This window comes from Pomacea canaliculata, linkage group LG10, assembly GCF_003073045.1.
Source record: "Pomacea canaliculata isolate SZHN2017 linkage group LG10, ASM307304v1, whole genome shotgun sequence".
Classification (NCBI taxonomy): domain Eukaryota; kingdom Metazoa; phylum Mollusca; class Gastropoda; order Architaenioglossa; family Ampullariidae; genus Pomacea; species Pomacea canaliculata.
In genome coordinates, this window is record NC_037599.1 from 12,840,784 (window position 1) to 12,861,465 (window position 20,682).

The 20,682-nt window shown below is 44.5% G+C and overlaps 1 protein-coding gene across 1 annotated transcript; it reads left to right on the forward strand.

The window, feature by feature from the left end:
- Positions 1–526: 526 nt before the first annotated feature.
- LOC112574059 lies at positions 527–16,394 on the forward strand. The gene is made up of 7 exons (XM_025254872.1): positions 527–949; positions 7,735–8,006; positions 9,548–9,807; positions 10,085–11,018; positions 13,020–13,137; positions 14,608–14,758; positions 15,437–16,394. The coding sequence occupies exons 2-7, from the start codon at positions 7,923–7,925 to the stop codon at positions 15,912–15,914; spliced, it is 2,025 nt and encodes a 674-aa protein (XP_025110657.1). The 5' UTR covers positions 527–949; positions 7,735–7,922; the 3' UTR covers positions 15,915–16,394.
- The last annotated feature ends 4,288 nt before the right edge of the window (positions 16,395–20,682 follow it).

A 20,682-nucleotide genomic window follows, 5' to 3' on the forward strand; every position in this document is an offset into this window, starting at 1 on the left:
CTACTTTCAGTGTTTCGGTTCCCGGTTCAGTAAACTCCTGAAGTTAGATAAATGTGTTTCTCCTTCACATCAGAGAGCGACCGACGATCGAGATCGATCAACAGTCCGGAAATTTACGACATTCAACGACATCCCATCGTGAAAATCTCCCTTCTGTCTGTCCCTACCCCTCATCCCCCTACCCCGTGTGGCAGGTAAGAGTCACATGAACAAGAGAAGTTTGTCACCTCTCCCTTCATACTGATATGAAGTAAACAGTTTGAGGAGATTCGAGAGTTCTCTATCCTGTCGCCATGCATGCCGGTCGACATGAACGCCGTGTGTGACTGAAGGATTTATTTTTTCTTTTTGCTCCCTGGCTATCGCAATACAGATTAAAACTTGCTTCGACTTGCTCCACATGGAAGACCTCGAGTAAGGTCCGCAACTACTGCCGCGTTCAGGTGTCTCGCCAATCCCGCGCCTGTCAGGTCCCGTTAAAGATAGGGAAAGTGCTTCATACGAGAGTCTAATCAAAGGGGTGGACCAGGGGGTGTAGAGTAAGGTGGGTGGAATCGTAGGCGTGGAGCAGAGGATATACAAATACTACAGCGGCAACGGCAACACACAGGTACGAGGAGCACTTTGCTGTCGGCTTGTGTATGTCGTGATACGGTAGACACAGGTAACAGTGGGGAAGGGGAAACTTTGGGAGGGGAGGAGAGGGGAGGGTGCACTCAGGACAGACAAACTGTCGACTGGCCGTGTGCTGAGTTTATGGTTGGCTGTCGTCAGAGACGGGTGGGTAACGTGCGAAGTATGTCTTTACTTTTCTGACGACAAGCTGCAGCCTGTCCACGCCGCCCTCCATGGACATCGGGCCGAGTCGGTCACCATTCAGCCATGACGACACTGACCAACAATAAACACGTACATGTTCACTGGATATTTCTTCTCTTCCAAGCGCCCAGTAAGTAACTTTGTTGTTTGAATTTGCGATCATTTCCCGATGCTAGACGTAAGCCATCGCGGGTTCGGCCAAATCGATGTATAGCTTGATCCTTTAAAATCGATACGTAGCGTGATTCGCATTCTCTCCTCGGTGTATGTGTGTGCTTGATCGTTAAATTCTTTTGCTTTGATTGTCTCGACTAAATGACATGGCCAGACTAGAGGATGCCGCAAGACATGACCTCAGGACAATATTTGTTTTCAAGAAGAGGGAAGTTCAATATATATATATATATACACCCTTAGGTTGTTTATTCACATTAAATACCTTTTCGATATTTTCATGTTATATTAAAACAGCTCTAACGATTAGGATGATTTCATTTTTTAATGTTTTTTCTTTGAATTTTGTTATTTGGCTGAAAGGAGATACAATATCTTACATGTAATGGGGATTTTAGAAAATATTTGTCTTCCATTTAAACACAAGACTACAAAATCAAAATCCATTTAACATATTAAGTAAACGATGTCTCCTAGCCGAAAAGGAATAAGAAAGTTATTTTTCCAGACTGCTGATAACGGCCACTCTCCACGGCAATCGGCATCTGCGGAACACTTAAAGCCCTCGAAAGGCCAAGAAGGTTAAAAGCAGAAAGAAGACGAAAACATTCGCCCTCCCGTCTCTCAGATCGACAGGGAATTTCTGTTAAGTGGGGTTGCTGTGCTCTCATTCGGTTTGATTCATCCTTGCTAGTAGTCATTCTGTCTCTCATATTTCTCTTTCCTTTTTATTTCCACTGTTATGTTCTTTTCACTCTGTCGTTGTCATAACAGTATCTTCACAGGTGACCTGTCTCGAGGACCTCCCAGTCACCCAGCAGAACTGTGACAGCGTGGCGCTATCATTCCCTTTGAGCGGGTGGTATTCTGAATGTGGGTGATAGGTTGTGAAACTGTGCTGGTTCATTGTTTGGGACAAAAGAAATTTGCCAGAGATACGAACCATAGAAATCTTGAGCACAGAAGTCACAGGATCCAAGAGTTTTAATATCCGAGTTCGACAACATTTTTCCCGTTCTGTTTCCCAGATGACCACTGCACTAGATTGCAACTATTTTTTCCACTGACCATAATAACCTCAAAACCTGTTTCTTGTCTTTTTCTATCCATAGTATGTCCTCTCCCGAACTATTTCTTGGTTTCAATCAGCCTGGCGTGTGAATCAGTCGACCGAGACAGCGCTACTACTGGTGGTGAATGACTTTCTGTGTTTGCAACAGGGATCAGATCCCATTATTTTAAATGCTGGATGTCAACTACGTTTGATACACTTGGCCATGAAGTAATTCGTGCACATACAACTTACTTTTTGGTGAACTAAAATATTTTGAAATATTTTTGGTGAACTATTTCCGGTCCTGCCTTACTGAGCCCACACAGTCTGATAATTGAAGGCCCCACATCTTTGCCTGCCTAACCCCTGACAACTGTTTGATTGTAGTCTTTTGTGTACAGTGCACTGAGATCACCTTCACACAGGAAAATGCAATCTACAAATTCTTTTACTATCATTATATCTTTTCTACCTCTCCTACCTTTACCTACCACATCTTTCTTTTTCGGCATTACATCAGCCCCCCGATGTTTTTAAGGCGAATCCCATGCAGTGCAAGCTAGTAACTACTTGCCAATAGCTACAAACAGCCTTAATTGCTTTACAAATATACAATAGATATATCCTAAGAAGCACATAACGATGTTCACATTCCAAAGCATCGCGAAGTCAGCACAGGACTGTATAAATACCCAGAGACCATTAGCCCTCTCATAAATAATACTGAAATTATTTGCACTGTCGCGAACTCTCGAAGAACTTGCAGCAGAAATAATACTACTTACTTGTGAGGTCTTTAAGTTGAACCCGTCTCTCTCGGGGAAGAACAGCCTATGGGGACTAAACTAAAAGGAAACCAAATGCGTCAATTTTCCAACATTCCAAACAAAGGAAATCGTTGGATAAGAATTATTTTCCAATATCGGGGAAAACATTTTAAACCTCTGTTGAACCGCATTCATATCTTCCTAAGGGCATAATCAAAGCCACCAAGGCGAAGAATCTTATGGAGAATTTCCCGAGGCTTTCATCTGTACAGACCACAAAAGAGGATAATAAAACAAGAGCCATCATCTCTACAAGTTTGAATTACAACTGAAAACCGTTTGGCCTTTTTGGACAACGTTCACAGATGACTTATTCGGCTGTGTAAAAAAAATTCTTTTAAAAATCTTAAGATTAAAATGAGAGAAAGGAAAGCACAGGAATCTTCCTATGTGAGTTTCTTGTTAGTATTTTGGCAAAGAAGAAAGGGAACTTAAAAATTGTTTAAAAGAATTTTTTGAGGATGTTTTAAAATAGGAAACCTCTCAGCGCCCACAAAGTTGACTTTACTCCAGAACAATACTGTTGTCTGAAAGATCTCCCCCCACATCCCCCACCAACATGATGTACAGAGGTCGGCACCTTGTCACAGAACAGAAACAAACAAGAGCGAAGTAGATGTTGTCCTCAAGGACCGCCGTGAACGACAACATTCACTCAGGAGAAAAGCTGAGTGTCTGGGGCAAGGCCGGTCCTTAGGTTTGGAGCAATAAAAGGTCTGAAGGCTTATCATTCAATAACTGCCCGTCGAGACTGCAGAGGATGAATAAGCACTCAGCGAACTAATCAGAGGAGGCTACGGGAGTAAAACCTTTATAGCAGACTGCGTACACACGGTTGCCAGGGACGACCGGACCATCGGAAGAACTGCGTCTCGTCCTTTCGTGACGGAGCCTCTTGTGCTCCGATCTGTTCTTTGTTGGGCTGTAGTCTCCGTCTGCATCCCGTACATGCTGTGAGTGAAATGTTGAAAGTAAAAGGAAGTGAGAATAGTGAGAGATGTTGTTTTTTAGTGTGTGAAAGACCAATTCATGAGTTGTACTAACCCTGCATGCCATCTGCTTCATGGATGACAGTACACCATTGGGTGTTTCGTCCTCTTTCATCCAGATAATGAAGAGTGAAAATCCTAAAACCATTTCAAAGTTTCATGATAGAACCCTAACCCTGACTTTCGCGGACCTATGTTCCTCGAGGAGTAACAACGAATAATAATAATTTAAAAAAACCTCCATGACTTTCACATATCAACTTGAAAGAAAACCGAGAAGCTTTAGCTGCCTGTTGGCAAGATGCCCTTACTAACGGTGTCCGCTTACCTGTCTGTGCAGTTTCAAGACTCCCCCCTCATAAACTCATAACGATGAATAGCCTACAACATTAAGGCCGTCACTTGGAACTTCTAATGTCAACCCTTCAGTACAAAAAGGCGCAAAGCAAATGGAATTGTGAGTGTATAATCACACTGGGTCCTGCCATGACTAGACGGTTTGAGACAGCGCACTAAACCAGAGATAGTCTCACCAGCTCGTGTAGTAAATCTTCCCCCATTCTTCTCCGGGAACCAAGCGACCTGTATAGCCCCTGGTGAAATAATGACACCCATAGTCACTTGGCGCTCATAAAAAAGCCCTGGCTTACATCGCACCGAGAGCAAATTATTATCGTGAGTCTAAACTTGCTTTCGTTTGACCCTCCAAGACCTGTCATCGTATGATCGTCGGCTTACTTTTTCATCTATTATTTTTTTTTCCGGAAGAATGAAAATTTTGAGTGTGTATGCCGAGACGGGTGTGAGGGAGGGATTTGAGTGGAATGTGCCATGTCACACGCTCTGGATATAATCAGAGAAATTTTTTTTGTTCATTTCGGTTCTTTTTTCACTCGCAGACGTCTTGTCCTCCCGTGAAAGACCTGCTCGTGCACCACAGGAAGCTAGCGCTGACCACAGTGCTCCGGCTCGTTAGCTACTCATTACTGCACTGCGTAATCGGCGAGGTGGAACTTCTTCTTTTTTAGGTGATCCTGCCGGACTTGGCGCTAGGGAACCCGAATGAGAACTAATGATAACTTCTTTTCAGGCGTTACGCGAGCGAGTTCGGTTTTATCCTCCCGCAGATCAGCAGGGAGGCAACGATCACGTGACGCCGACATTCCCTCAGCACCGAGTCCATTTTTTCTTCTCTCTCTCTCTCTCGCGTTGGGAGAGTAAAGCAGCGTGGTCAGGCTGAAACTTTAAAAAAAAAAAAATCCGTGAGACGCAACACTGCGTGAAAATCTTGCACGCGCGAGAAACCGCGAGAGAGAAAAAAAAGTCCTTTATTTATACCTTCAGTTAAATCTAAAATCATCTTTTTTTCATTTCTCAAAATTATGCTGTTTGACAACATTAGCTCTGGTTGCTAAGTGACAGTTTCTGGAATAGGTGACAGCTAAGTCTGTATTGTATGTTCCAGGGTTTCCAGAGTGTTTCGTGCATTAACTGTGGAGAGGAAGCCATCTTTGGTTTCATAAACCTAAAATAATCTTTCGCATTTAGCATGAAAACCGCGCGTTCACGTGCACTAAATAGGGCTACTTTTTTGAAACCCACATTTTTGGACAAGTACAAGAATGCCGGTAAGGGGCACAGTGGGCACTAGGGCAGTCTGCTGGAAAACTCCAGTAGCCCGATATTATATATTTTATTTTTTCAATGTAGGCCCCTATGACTATACACTACCCTTCTGTCTTTCTATCCTTGATTCACATTAGTCTGATAACTGTGTGATCTTTGAGTTGAAATCTCGTGTTCTGTGTTTAACTGTGTAGTTCTCCATGTTCTGCTGTTTTCATTCGGGAAAACGCGTTTATCTCATAACTTTGTCATCTACATAAAATGTTTGCATACATCTGCAAATCTTGCAGATAATAAAACTTTATTTATTCTTTGGGGTATGTGCAATTCTTATTGCCAACTTTTCAGGTCGTGACCTTTTCAGGTTGTGACCTTTCTTCGTATGCTCCGCGTCTGGGTTAAGTGACTCTTCTTGTAACTTATGTCAACACTCTTTCCAGCCCACCATTCGCCGGAGGAGCAATCGTTCCTGCGTGTTCCTCCCTTCACCAGCTTATAGTAGCTGCTTTCTGATCCTGTACCCTCATTCTCGAACGCTTACACACACACAGGTTTCCAACATTTCAAGGCATTACAAAGACCCTCACCCTCGGCTCACCTACAGGTAAGCCCCTGAACATTTGACCGAGCCTCTAAAATGTCATAATCTTCCGAGGGTAGGACAAATTGTTTGACATCTTTTTGTGATCTCGAGATAGCTTTATACATTAGAAAGATCGACAATATGCGTACAGCGGAGATGCATTTATATGAACTATGAACACATATTAAAAAGTTAATTTCCGTAACACGTGTATCTATGGTTAACATTACATAACATACCTGTATCATCAGGTATCGACATCAAAGCACGATAGATTAAAAATACCTGGGAGGGATGACTCATGCATGAAAATGGATTGCATGGAGGAATGATGCACAAGGAATGTTGAGTACGGAAAACGCATTAGAAGTGTGAAGCATGGAAAAATGAATAAGACAAAGGGGAAGCGCGATAGCGTAGGTGTACATCTTCTAATTTGTGTGACTCAGTAGAGAATGAAGTTTCAGGACTTTAGGTGGAATGGTGGGTTGTTCTGATGCTTCATTATGACACGATATTGTTGGAGATTCCACTGTCACTGTGATTGCAATGCTTACTGGAGGAAGGAGAGTCACGAAAGTCACGCTAAGAAAAGATCGCGAAGCTTAGTTCAGCCTATGACTGAAAAGCTTGTCTAATCCCCGAGTCTGTGAGACCAGTTCCCACTGTGGCATCCACCCTAAGCCTTAGCACCCTGAACTCACTACCCGTCGATAAAACAATAATTTATGTCGCCGGCTTCACGCACAATGGCAGCAGTGTTACATTCACTTTGATTTGCCTCCCCTTGTCTAGTTTCTAACGTGAGAGTTAGAAAACGTCACTGAATGCTGTATAGATGCTCTCCCCTGCTTATCACAGTTTTGGTCAAATCCAGTCTGTGGGACACGAAACAATGTTTTCACTTTTCTGCGACACTTTTTGCCTCAAAATATACACATGAAGGGGAGATAAATGTAGTGGAGGGGAGAGAAACTAGTGTTTGGTTATCTGTACACGTGTCCCTAGTATACCTGTGTGGGAGGTCAAGAAGGTAAGAGGGTGAATATTGTCAGGGCTTCTGAACCCAAGACACAGCAGGTGTTACCACTTCAGTAACGTAATCCTTCCTGGTTGTAAGAAGCGATTACATTCTACAGAACTTGTTGTCAGGTAAGAAAGCACCCGAGGGAGAACAACCGTGAAAAATAGGTTTATAAAATACAAAAATATCTGACTATAGCACTGGCCTTGCACAGACAATCTGGTTTTGAAGAGAGGGCTACATCGAAATCTATCCGTAATTCGTACTCAGTACCACACACGTAGAAGAGCTTCAAAGAAAGACTAAACTATGCTTTTTAAGAAGTATTTTTATGAAATTATTATATACACACGTAAGTAAAATGTTTAAAAGCAACATTTTAACAGCACCCGTATTAAAGTCATCTACAACCTAGAAATGTTCACGTTCATAGGGAGTTTGGGTTAGAGTATACTGATACTCTTCTATCCCACACTCCGGTAACTGCGGAGTGGAAAGGAGATTGGGAAAAGAGACTTTCAGATTTATTATTTTCCTTTCCTTCCTTCTTTAAAAGAATGGTTATACCTCGTGCAGACTTTGGTAGATTAAATGTCATAAAAGTCATTAAACTGGTGTCTACATTATTTTTTCTACAGGTCAGCAAGTCTGAAGTGACTGATGCTACTGAAGTAAGGAAGTCCCCACAGCAGACGTTTACCAGGAACGAGTGACGAGGTTTGGTGACTTCAATAGCGCCACCCTGCAGGTAGTGACGTCTTTGTCAAGCCGCTCCCAGAGAGCACTCGATGGTTGTGTCCTCCTGACGTAGTTTCCGGTCGTCGTCATGCGACCTATGTCAGCCCCAACCAGGATCCGAGGACCCCCGCTGTCCTTGTGTGACATCATGCGGCTGGGTTATTTACAGCAGGTGAGAACACAGCAGGTGTCACCCACCCCGACAGATCCCACCTACTCCACATGTCTGATGGACTGCTGACTGACGTCACGTGCTCCAACACAGTCTTTATACATGGACTGCGCTGATAAGAGTTCTAGTTGTAAACACACACAGCTTTTTTTCTCTGTCAACATAAATTAGAAGCGAATTGTGTTTTTAACTCTAAATGTAGATTCGCTGCTGTGCTTGTGCACGCACAAGCGGAGTGATTGTGCCTACCCTCAGCACACCCACCCAACCGCAAGCGGGTGATCTGTTCCGGACTACAGGGTAGACAATAATCCACCGTTTTACACTCGTCATTCTGCCACGATTTATTGGAACCCCACTTGGACGGTCAACAACTGGTCATTAGGTGCACCCGCTAATACAAAAAAAAAAAAAAAAAAAATTGCTTACCTAAATTTATTACAGTTTTTCCCCGAGTCAGAAGGAAGTGAGCAACAAAAATAAGATAAAAATTTGAATCTGTTGACAACAGTGCAACCTCGCACAAAAAAGTCAAGAAAAAAATATTCCAGCTTAAGTGATCAGCTTCATGGAAAATGACAACAGCTTTCATAAGGGTTTAATCAGACAGTTGCTAATAAGGCTAGAGCGATCAGCAGTGAATGCTATGGACCTCCACTCATGCAGCACAACAGGGCAACTTGAATGGACTGAGAGCATTCTTAGTGTTCAGTGAAGCCAAGAGGACCAGCAGCGACACGAGTCCCATGATGACCGGGCCAGTCCACGTGCTTCACGCTCTTTGCTTCCAGAAAACACGGCTTCTTCCTGTCGGCTAATGAGTATGAGAGGTGGAGGGGTGGGTGAGGTGCTGGGAGGGAAAGATTGCGATACTGGGGTAGCTGTCGAAGTGCTCATCCTTCATTATATTTTGCCGACAACACCGCATGCCTGCCATTTATTTCCCTCGTAATGTACCTGCAGCTTCGATCTATTCACTGAGACAGGGCATCGACATTGTTTATTGTCTCAGTTTTCGACATCAGGACAAGGCAGGGAGGGAAGTGTGACTAAGTGCAAAACTATTCGTGATACACAGTACTTGTAGTATGCTCACCACGATAATTATTATTATAGAAGATTTCTAGACCTATAGATCATGCCTATTAAATACCCGTATGTATACAGCTCATACATAGATGCATTTCCTTAATACATAGCAATAACAGATATACCTATCCATTATATTACAATCTGTTAGATTATGGTCACACAGAGAGAGAATTCAAATAACAGCATCAGGTAAACCCTAAAAATAAACATCTATCGTGCACGCATAAGTGATGCATGGCGATGTGAAGCCCCACCAGGTACCCCGGATGTAATTATCTTAATTACAGTTTTGGTAGCACGCGAGATGGCCACAACCTGCACGACCTCACCGCGAGGCACACTTGGCCGCAGCGCGAATCACACGGGCGATGGCGCGTGGGCAAAGTTCGCGCAGGTGTGGGTGGTGGAGGAGGTGAGAGGTCACGTCTGACTGCTGTGCTCTTGTGCAGGTGCGCATGCTGGTGGAGCTGGGCGCGGACATGGAGGTCAAGGATGCCAGTGGCCGCACCCCACTCATGCTGACCGCCTACGTGCAGCCGGAGGACTGGGGGGTGGGCGTGGCCAGACTCTTGATCGAAAGCGGAGTCAACATGGCCGCCAGGGACCGGCACGGCATGAACGTCCTGCACCACGCATGCGTGTACGAGCGGCTGGAGCTGGCCAAGGTCCTGCTCAGCGCCCTGGACTTCGACATGACGCAGAGCGACAAGTAGGTTCACGCTCTGCCGCATCCAATGTTTTTAAATCCAGTAGTTCCATTGTTTTTTTTCAAAGACATTCAGACTGGTGGATTTTGTTATGATGTCTCAAACATGACGGACAACGAATTTATTTGGTAAATACTTCAGTGCTAAGGTTGGGAAGGTCATGACTGTACTTTAACCCTTATTTTCTTAGAATCATTAAGATGTTTAGAAAGGAATGGCATAATAAATGGTAGCCCAAACCTTTGCTCGCAAGCTCATCCACTGTCGACGTGTCCGTAGGTCCGGCAACACGGCGCTGCACTACGCAGCGATCGCCGGCAACGTGCGTCTGGTGCAGCTGTTGCTGGACTACCTGGCGCGCTACCGCCTCCCCGCAGAGAAGATCAACAAACAAGGGCGATCACCTTTGGACGAGGCCATCCTTTCGGGAAGTGCCCAGTGTGCGACCCTGCTTAGCGACGTCGTCAGTCGGAGTCAGGCCATCAGAGGCGACGCCAGCAGTCAGCAAACAACAGCAGACGCCAGCTCCCGAGGAACTTCCGGTATTCAGCACGCCAGCGTCTCTGTTATCGACGAAGGGGTAGGGTGGGGTGGTTGTACAGAAGACAACTGGGTGGAAGGTAGCGTGTTCTCTTACAAGTCCGACTACTCTCCGGATCAGTCGGAACGAGAGTACCCGCAGTTTCAAAACGAGAACGCTTCACCTACGAAAGCTCGCCGAAGCGGCGTTCGACGCCCGCACACGGCAACCACGAAGGGCTGCTTGCCAGGCGGAAGTGACGTAGGCAGCAGCCGGTCTCCTGGTACGACAAACCGCCTCCAGAGGTCGTCTTCGCTGCTGAGTCTGAGAGGCAACGTCGTGGAGACCACGCGGGTCAGTTTCCATGGGGTCAAGGACGGAAGCACCTTGGACGCCAGAGGCAGCAGCAGCATCATCAGCACCAAGACGCCCATCCCCAGCGCCAGGAGTCTACGGACTTTGCAAAGGGAAAGAACCGTCATCAGCCGGGGAAAGGTCTCCCCTCCCAATGAAAAGAATCCTGATCTTGTCATCCATGTTGTTCCCGAGAGCGACTTCCGCAACGCACCAGAGTACGTACTCAAACTGACTCGCATGCCCTCTGACCCTTTGGCTTCTGACAGAGAGTCTCTTCCTTCTCTGGTTCACAAACATCAGCTTCTACTGCCGTATCAAGAACAAGCCAGCAAAAAGGTAGGAAGATTCAATCGGTCAGAAAAAAATTAATTAATTAGGCAACAAAACGTATTTCAATTTTCTCTCTCTCCTCTTTTTGTATTGTTTTATTTTTGCTTTAAAATACATTTCCATCAACGCTGAGGGCTTAGAGAAAGAGGGCAGGAAAGAAAAATACAACAGAAGAAAAATGAGAAAGAAAATAGCTTGTTACATGCATATTGCTGTGCATCTGCCGTCTAAATTCTCCACAAACCTAAGAAGCAGGGAAGCATACAAGATTCAGATTACATTATAAATAAAGCAGAGTGTGTGTGTGTTGAAATATATTTAAAAATTCCCCCATCATTTTCCTGATCCGCACCAAATTTCGCGGGGTTACTCCTGTCATCCATGGGTAGGTCGTTAGCCTCATTTTGTTGGGGTGCGTTTCCCCGGGGCATGTTTATTTTTCACGCTTGTTTTCTCCCTTCTCAAATGTTACCGGCGGCTCCACCGAAACATCATCAAGCAGAAGAAATCTACTACGCAAAGCAAATTTGGACAAGGTGATAATGTGAGAGTATCCTATAAGAGAAATGCAAACAGACAGAGAGGGTTGAAGGAGGTTGACAGGAGCCAGTGAGTCTGACACCGCCGCAATGGTTATCTCGCTCCTGGCACCAAACATTGTGCTCCTCTTACCAAACATGAGACGTCAACCTGTCAAGTCAGGGAAGCGACATCAAGCCGCGAATAAATATGCTTGACTAAATGAAACGATAGATCAAGTCGACAATAAAAATTGTAACTGGAGGAGCTAGCGGCAAGTACTTGATATCGGTTAATGATGAGCGCGGGAATGAATTTCCCAATGTAAATGAAAAAAAATTTGCTCGACAATCTGCCAACCCATGATCTTAAAGATGCGACGAAGACGACAGAGACGATGACGATGAAGGCGACGATGATGATGAGTACTTGTAGCAACATTAAGACGCCATGAAAACTGAAGGATCACCGCAAGACTCACGTGTCTTACTTTAGCTCCAACGATTGGAGATGCGGGATTAACGAGCATCCTCCATGGGACTGTGCCAGTGACGTCCATCACGTCTGCCTCGTGATTGTCATGTGACATGAGCTTCGCCGGAGGAACAGCCTGAGGGTTCTAGATGCGCCGCAAATCTAACCCCTTCCCATCCTCACCTCCATCCCCTATCCCCTTCCCTGCTTCACCATCGAGGATCTGCAGTTCCAGAGCGACACAGTTCTCTCTGGCATTTTCTCAATATTTTGAACAACCGCACGGCACCTCTCGAACGCTCGTGAGATAAAGCCTGTCAGCAAAGACACGAAGAGGCAACTTCTCCACAATCTCCAAAGTCTGTTGCTCGGAAATCCCGAGACAAGGGTCGGGCTGGACCTTAATTGTAAAAAAAGGAGGAAAAGATGGAATTGACCCGATAAGGATTTATTATTTTTTTGGTCTCGTGTAGCTCCTTTAACCTGACCTTTCGCAGGCCCTCATCTGTGACCTTTGCTTAACTTATTAGTTCTGGCATGCCGCCAGCCCCCACTTCTGCCCTTCTGCAGTCCATCGATTGTGAGGTTCCAACAAACAACAAGTTCATTGCCATAAAACCTCGCGCTATTGGAACACGCGGCTTTTCCCAGAGTCTGGAAAAAAAGGTTTCCACGAGTCACCGTGCACACGACAGGATGACAATGATCGTGCCAGAGACAATTTAAAAAAACTGTATCAACGGTTTATTTTTTGATTCACTAGAAAATTTTCCAATTTTCCGTTAAAGCGTTAAGGAGATAAAATATTACTTAAAGAGAAACAATGGTAATGTTGTGTTGTATCGGTGTAGGTAGTGTTAATGGTAGAAAAAGCGAGACATTGAAAATGTCAGGGGTGGGTGTGAACTATGAAATGTGGAAGGGATGTATTTTGCAAATCGACTACAGAATTTCAGGTAAAATGGTGCGCTATATTTACTTACTCAGGTCTGCATTTTGTTTGTCGTGAAACAGCTGGGGCCCGGCACCTGGAGAGAGGAGATGCAGGTGTTGTACCGCCACTACGAGATCCAATGCTCACCCAACTGGAGGAACGCCGCCCGACAGGTGTTGGACAGTGCGTTCAATCAAGGTATGCCGCACTCTGCCCGCACAGAAGGGGGCAGCTACCCCAGAATTTTCAGCATTTACTCATTTTTTGTGTTTTTAGTTTATCGCACCTTTCTGTGACTAGAGCTGTGTCTGGTACTGAAACATTTCTCTATCTTAAAATCAGCCAGGAGAGAGTGTTGTAAGAAGTGTAAAAAATATGTAAACTTGCCCAGCAAAAACAACAAAGCCAGGTCACAAACACCTACCAATCTAGATGATCCACGAAGCCGGTAGAAACATTTACTGCGTTAGTGAACCTGTGTCACCATAAAAAAAAAAAAAAAATTAATATAGAGAGGGCAAGTGAACATAAATCATACATTGCATGCCTGAGATATTCCTAAGAAGTTTCTAACATCGCGAAAACTAATATATAACATGAAGAAAGCTGGGTTTAAATTATATGAGATTATTATTGGATTATGTTACATCATTAACAGAAATGTGGGTATTAACAAAAATAAAGGCACAGTTCCGAAAACAAGCAAAAACTGAAGTCAGACATACCAGCAATCTGTCAAGGGAAATAACCGAATGACTCAGGTCCCAGCTGGCAACAGGCGGAGCGAAAAAGCACCGCGAACACAACTAGTTTCAGATAAAATAAACTCTCCAGAGATCGGAAGCAAAGAAATAATAAATAAACAAGGAGAAACGTTCACCAGATAGATGGTGACCTATCAGAAGTGCAACAAGATGAAAAGAAAAGAGACAAAATCTTGAGATATATCGGAAAAAAAGCCAGTAACGGGAAACGACCTCCCTGCAGCTCGACGATTGAGGGGAATATATTTCAGTCAGGTCCCATGTCAGGGTTAACGAAACATCCGATACAGGAGATGTATGGCTATGAGTCTGGGCGCCGAGAGGGGAGGGCACCCTGTACCTGCTCACGTTTCAAAAGAACCAGTTATACCCACAAAAAGGGTTGACAAATGAAGTTTTACGCTAAAACGCTGTGTCTTGTTCCATCATGTTAGGGGTAAAGGTTAGATTAAGAAAGAGATTTCCTGAAAAAATTAAAAATAATTTGTCAACCAATCAACACTTACGTTAGGCACAATGGGTGCAGTTTGTATGTAATACAACATGACCTGGCGACTTGGGAGGTCCTAATTAGTTTTAAATCTTTTCTTAATGGTAAGAAGTTGTGGGGCTCTGTATGGGGTGAGTTGCTTTCTTGGCGTCCCCCTCCCTTCTTTTCAATGATATAACACAAGCCGCCGGAGCTTCTTCCTGTCTTTGCAGCGATAACAGCAAAAAAAAAAAAAAAACCAAAAACAAAACAAAACAAAAAACAACCAAACAAACAAAAACCCCAAAACAACAAACAAACAAAACAACAACAACAACAACAAAAAACAAACAAACAAACAACAAACGCACAAGGCTGCATTACCACAACTGATCATTAAAAAGTTTCTTGTTACGTTTCTATCATCATCACCAGACGACGGAGATGACATCGGGAGCAAGGAGCGCAAACTGCGTCGCCCCTCCCCCATTAACCGGCAGCTCTTGGGCGCTGACATCAGCACCAGCAGCATGAGTGTCAAGCGGAGACCAGGTTCAAACAAGCAACGGAAAATTTCTGCTTCCAGGTAAGCGCCAGAAAAGAGACACGGGTGGATACAACCTCTAGTCATTTGCTACCCAAATCTGGGGAAGAAGGTATAGATGGGAAGACGAGAGCACTTTCTGTAGATCTTGTTGTCAGAAATACAAATATAAAATATCTTCATTAGTCCGTTTCTGGAAATTGTTTTGTCTGCCAGTGGTGACATAAGAATTTTACTTTACATAAAACATTACCAGGCTATTAAATGTGAGTGAATGTGTGTGTGTGTGTGTCCTGTCCAGAAGTCGATTGTATATCGGGACTGAAGCCGGGGCCATCGACTGTGGTCAAGATCACACTCGGTAGCCACCCACATCCCTGATCGAAGTAATCGGCACTAAAGTTGATGAAATGATTGAAAGCAGAGTTAATCGGAGCGACGGTGTCCATGACACGTTCAAGGCGCCACAATCTCCGGTGGCAGCGTTTTTATTGGCCGTTGGCCATCTTGCTCGGCTGTAGCTGAGGCCGCAGACTTCCTCTCCTTCCTTTCTTTTCTGAATCACGAGAGCGGCGGTTGGCTCTGTCCTCGCATCCATCTGAAATCACCGGTCTGTTCTTTCTTTCCCTTCATCAATTATCCCTTCATCAGAGGTGACAGTGTGACCATGTTTTGTTGACACCAGAAACATTTTTGCTGATGCCCCGAGGTCTGTTGCAGCCCGCCCGCCGCGTCTGACCAAGTGTCCAGCTCCGAGTCTGTGGTCAGCAACTCGTCCCTGCGGAAAAAGGACAGCACCGGTTCCAGAACTGAGGCAGGGTCTGTGCCTGGAGCTGGCGACGGTGGAGCGAACAGTGGCGCCTCCAGGAGTCTTGCCAAAGTCTCCGTAGAAAGCAGCGGCGGCAGCGGTGGTGTGGCGGAGATGAACGGCGGAAGCGGAGCGGCTGGCCGCGGGGAGGGAGGCTTCGCCCAGGGGGTGACGTCTTCCGCGTACAGCACCGCAGCCTCAATGGGGGGAGGAGGACGGAGGGACGCTGGGAGGAGGGCGAGGCGTGTGGGTACCGTCAACAGCCAGGACGTGCCGACCTTGACCGAGACTCTCATCACCGATGACGTGGGGGCGGAGGCCTTGAACTCAGAATCCGTGGAGATCGACAGCAACCGGCTGACCGTTCTCAGCGACATCGATGAAGATTAGCGCCGTCTGCGAGGTCAATAGGTCAACGGGTTGAACACTCTGGCCGAGTCTGGACACGACATGGAAAATTTTGAAGACAACTCTTGTTTGTTTACTTCCTGAGCCATGAAATGCACTTTCATTTTGACAAACATGTGCGACCATGACATTTTCCTCGGAAATGATTTGTGATTAACTTCTTGATCACTAGAACATTATAAGGACTTATGACACAACGGAGGACAATCTGTACTGATATACATACAAGCCACTTTATAAAACTCATCTTTATTTAAAAAAATATCGCTGTGATATATTTCATTAAAGTAATATAAACATAAAATATGCTAAACTTTATACATCGAAACAAGGAATAATGTTTTCTTGACATTGAGTGATTGGATTCAATTTTAACGTTACTTTTATTATTGTTCACTGTATATAATAACAGAACCACAACGGTTGCCAGCATTATAATAAAGTTTCTTATCTGGAAGTACCCATGCAATGGGTAAGCTTCATATAGAAGACGACATGGCTTATTTAGTGCTGATTGTTCTTGGTATAATCCCCCAACGGATCATGTTAAGGGCCTTACATTTCGCCAAACCCTTTGTTCGTGACAGCGTCATCCATCAAAGGCACCTAACCAAAAGTTCACAGACAAGATGAAAGACACGCAAACATGTCGAACATGGTGCTCTAAATTCTGGCACTGACCAGAAACTTGTGATAGATTAGCGATTTCCTTTTGCCTGCACAGCTCGGCAGTTTATTGGTAACAAACGAGCGGAGGGCAGAATGGCAGGCACACTGGGGGGAAAAGCAAGAATTATCGCCAGGCCTATTTGTCAAAGGTGTCAAACCTTCTGGTGAGAGCATTGCGCGGTGGTCACGTGGCCCATGCAGTTTATCACTTTGCCTAACTCCCTGTCTGCGCGCGGCGAGAGGTGAGCTGTAGTCATGCCCGCCCTTTCCGCCGGAGATCGAAGCTTCCATGTGCTGTATCCGTGTGATTTACACAAGCAGTCTGTTTCTCCTTGCTGCCTTTATCGATGCCACTTCCTGGCCGTAAGGTCGTGGAGAGTGAGTGAGCGAGAGAGAGAGAGAGCATCAAGGGACGTGTGTGGACAGAGTGTTCCTCTGGCATGAGTGATGGGCTGCTATACGATGCCATGTGGAAGGCAGCGACTGTAATCGCACAGGAGGAGCAAATGTTGGTTCATGTTCGACTTCCAAAAGACCTCCCCTCAGCGCAATTAAAAAAAAAACAACCAAAACTCACCAACCAACCAACCAGCCAGCCAGCCAACCAAACCAAACCAACTCAACCCAACCAACACAACACAACACAACACAACCACCAACCCAACCAACCAACCCAACCACCCACCAACCCAACCAAGCAACCAACCAAGCAAGCAAGCAAGCAACCAACCAACCAACCAACCAACCAACCAACCAACCAACCAACCAACCAACCAACCAACCAAGTCAGTGAGAGCATCATATTCCTACAACCATGCAGTTGACTGAACATTTCTTGGTGCTGAGCAATAGGACCGATGGGAATAATCCTGGCTGTCCATTTAATGGTCTTTGCTGCTTTTGCAAATAGTTTTTTTTTAAATCTTCTGTTTAATTAAGCTGTCTACTTGTTTAGACCCAGAGCTACCCTGTGGTGCTATTAAAAAACAATGAGCTTTCTACGTTTTTGGGTTCTATCTAGCTTTGTTTTTACTACTTCTTCTCCGTATATAAAAGACTAGTCACAGAGTGTTTTTTTTTCCAGTAAAGGCAGAAAACGTCGTGCAAGGTATTCATTCTCAGGAAGCTTGTGATGTCGCCCGCCTATCGGTTGTCAAGATCAAAGGACCACCCAGAGAAAGTTAAAAGAACGCGATGAACAAAACATTGACGTTACCTGGCACAGGTAGGGCAAGAACGCGACGCCTCGTCAGACCGTGGGCATGATGTTGACCTTTCGTGCAGGTCGATGTTTATAGCATTCAGTAATGAACAAAGCATACTCATTGAGTCACTGAAAATCAAGGAAGAAATACCGTAAATTTTGGTCTATTGAGCTCACCTGTGTATAAGCCACACCCACTACTCAAAGCACTTCGCAAACAGTAAACACTGGAATAATGATGATGATGATTAATGTAATAATAATAATAATTATTATTATTATTATCATCAGTGTCATGATAATAGAGGCTGATAAAAAAAAGAGAGATTATTACGTGTCCTCGTTGTGTAGTTATTCATGTGAAGAAGGCGAATGCCATGCAGCCTTGCCACTGGATGGAATTAATTAATTCTTAATTAAGTTCCTCTACGAAGAGTAACGGAAAATTATTGTGATCGTGTTATGGAAGCCTTACTCACAGTCAGTCCAGTGGAGTCAGAGGAAATACTGGAGATGCAGAATGTCAGCGGTGATCAGACCTGCTTTGACATGCACACGAAGCTTGCTGTGACAGCTCAACATCAAAAACTTTGTGTATCCATTGCAAACATCAGAAATCAGAGGCTGAGATGGATACTGACGATGAACAGATCTAAGATCTAAGATGGCAAGATGGCGGAGACCTGGCAGCAGAAGTTTCGTAGAAAATGAAGAAAATGGACGTGAACAGAAATCAATCTAATGAACACAGGAAATGATTTCACAGATTTACAGATCAATATTCGAAATAAAATTTGACGCAGATCAGATCAACGGACAAAGACGAACAGTGATGGAGATGTGTCTCCCTTTAGCCAGATAGGCGAAGGGACATCACTCTTGTATAAAGAGTTATCCCTCTAATCTCATAGACCTAATAGTGAGCACATCTCGCAACATCATTCTACCACAAAGAAAGGCACATCTAAAGTTTTGATAACTTCTCGGTCTATTCCAGTGTTTCCGAAGAAGCAAGTCATTGCCAGCCCAGGTTTTTGGACAAAGCCATCACGAGATGGCGGAACAGACAAAGGGAAACAGCTGTCTGGCATGCAACACCGCCGTTAGCCACCAACCCCTCCCTTGACCTCCCTGCGTGATCACACGTCCCCTCCCCTTGGCCTCCCCGTGGTAAGCACATTCCCCTGGCCTCCCCATGGTAAGCACATTCCCGTGACTAGACGTCGTTGCGGCAGAGTGTTGCTGGACGTAGACAGGATGCCAAACAGACCAGACACGAGGTGAAGAAAAACCGATTGGAAAGCACTTCCATCAATAACTGTCGATAACTGCCCCAACTAGTCTTGTATGGGTTTGGCAGAGAGAAGATCTGTCAACATGAAAGGTCGTGTAGCAAATTATAGCTGTCAGAAACTTTGAGGCAAACAAGAGTTCTAAGTTACTAGACTATCACTTTGTGTCATGTGTAATTGTTAGCAGGTCTGTGAGTAAACATCAAAAGAGAAGATGTAAGCGCAAACAAAGATTAAACTGTAAGGACAAAGGTTAAATTGTAAGAACAAGGGAGATGTTAGAACAAACTAGGATTGGATTGTCAAAACAAACATGAGTTGCTAGGAGGGAATTTAAGAGTGAGTATAGTGATGTGTGAGATACGACTGTGTGTTGTTTAGTTTATTGCTTGTGAGTTCCAAACAAAATTTCTATATCTGTAGTAAGCAGACATAGACAATAAAGATGTGTTGCATTGTATTCTGTAAGAATAAGCGAGAACAGACAAGGGTTGTGTTAGAGCAAACAAGGGTTATGTGAGGACAAATAACAATTATGTTAGGACAAATAAAAGTTACAATAAGTCTGTAAGAACAGGCAAGGGTTAACAACAACACATACTCGAAGTAGTATCACACAAACTGCTGAGTGAAAATGTACATGCAGACAAGGATTGAAACATGTTCACCCGCATGTTCATGGCAGTAAACACTACTCCCTACCCGTGTAAAGTCAGTCAGGGACACCGCCTCCACACTGCTAGCAGACGACAACGACCTAGACAAGGTCGATGACACTCGAGATATACATCTTCGACGATACATGATTAGGGCGGGGGGTTAGGGGAAAGGGAACTATCAACTGTATAATTCCCGGCCATAATTTTACGACAGCAGAAAATAAATCAGATTGAAGAATCGACTGCAAATCGCAAGTTTCACGTGAAAATTGTAGGGCGGTTCTTGCCCAAACAGATCTTCTTCCTTACCAGGTGTGTGTGTGTGCTAATATCTCCTAGGTGATAACGAAAATTTTGTAGTGTGATCTCAGGAAATGGCAAAAACGTGGGCTTATTTTCTGAGCCCACAGTCCACAGTAGAAAGAGCTGCAGGCAAGAAGCTTGGGAATATTTGAACTTTGCACATCAGCCGTACATCGTAGTAAAACGGAAAAAAAAATTTCAGCTACCAGATTTTAAAAACAAATCAAGGCAAACTTGAAAACAGATTGATCAGTTGTACAAATGATATACATTTCATATGTATCTATTTTGCGTGAGTATCTGTGTGCGTGCGTGTGTGTGTGTGTGTGAGAGAGAGAGAGAGAGAGAGAGAGAAGAAAGTCAGGTTCTTTAATGCTAATGAGAGAAACTAAGTGATTTGCAGCCACCACTCCATCCTCCCGACCCGACAGCAATACAGCAACTTGACGGCAATCCTCCCAACGCTTCTAACCTGGAGCTGACCCGAAGAAAAGTGTTTGAATAATTGAAACATTGATGACTGCTTAACAAACCAATAAAACTCTTGAATTATGGGAGAAACGCATGCTGAATGACTTTGAAGTGAGGCACTCACGGTTACAGCGGCCAAGCATTAGGAGACT

Excerpts from the sequence above, each read along its gene's own strand:
- LOC112574059 (XM_025254872.1), top strand. The coding sequence starts at position 7,923 with ATGCGACCTATGTCAGCCCCAACCAGGATCCGAGGACCCCCGCTGTCC. Across the intron at positions 11,019-13,019 it reads AAGAACAAGCCAGCAAAAAG|CTGGGGCCCGGCACCTGGAG; the intron begins GTAGGAAGATTC and ends GTCGTGAAACAG. Across the intron at positions 13,138-14,607 it reads GGACAGTGCGTTCAATCAAG|ACGACGGAGATGACATCGGG; the intron begins GTATGCCGCACT and ends CATCATCACCAG.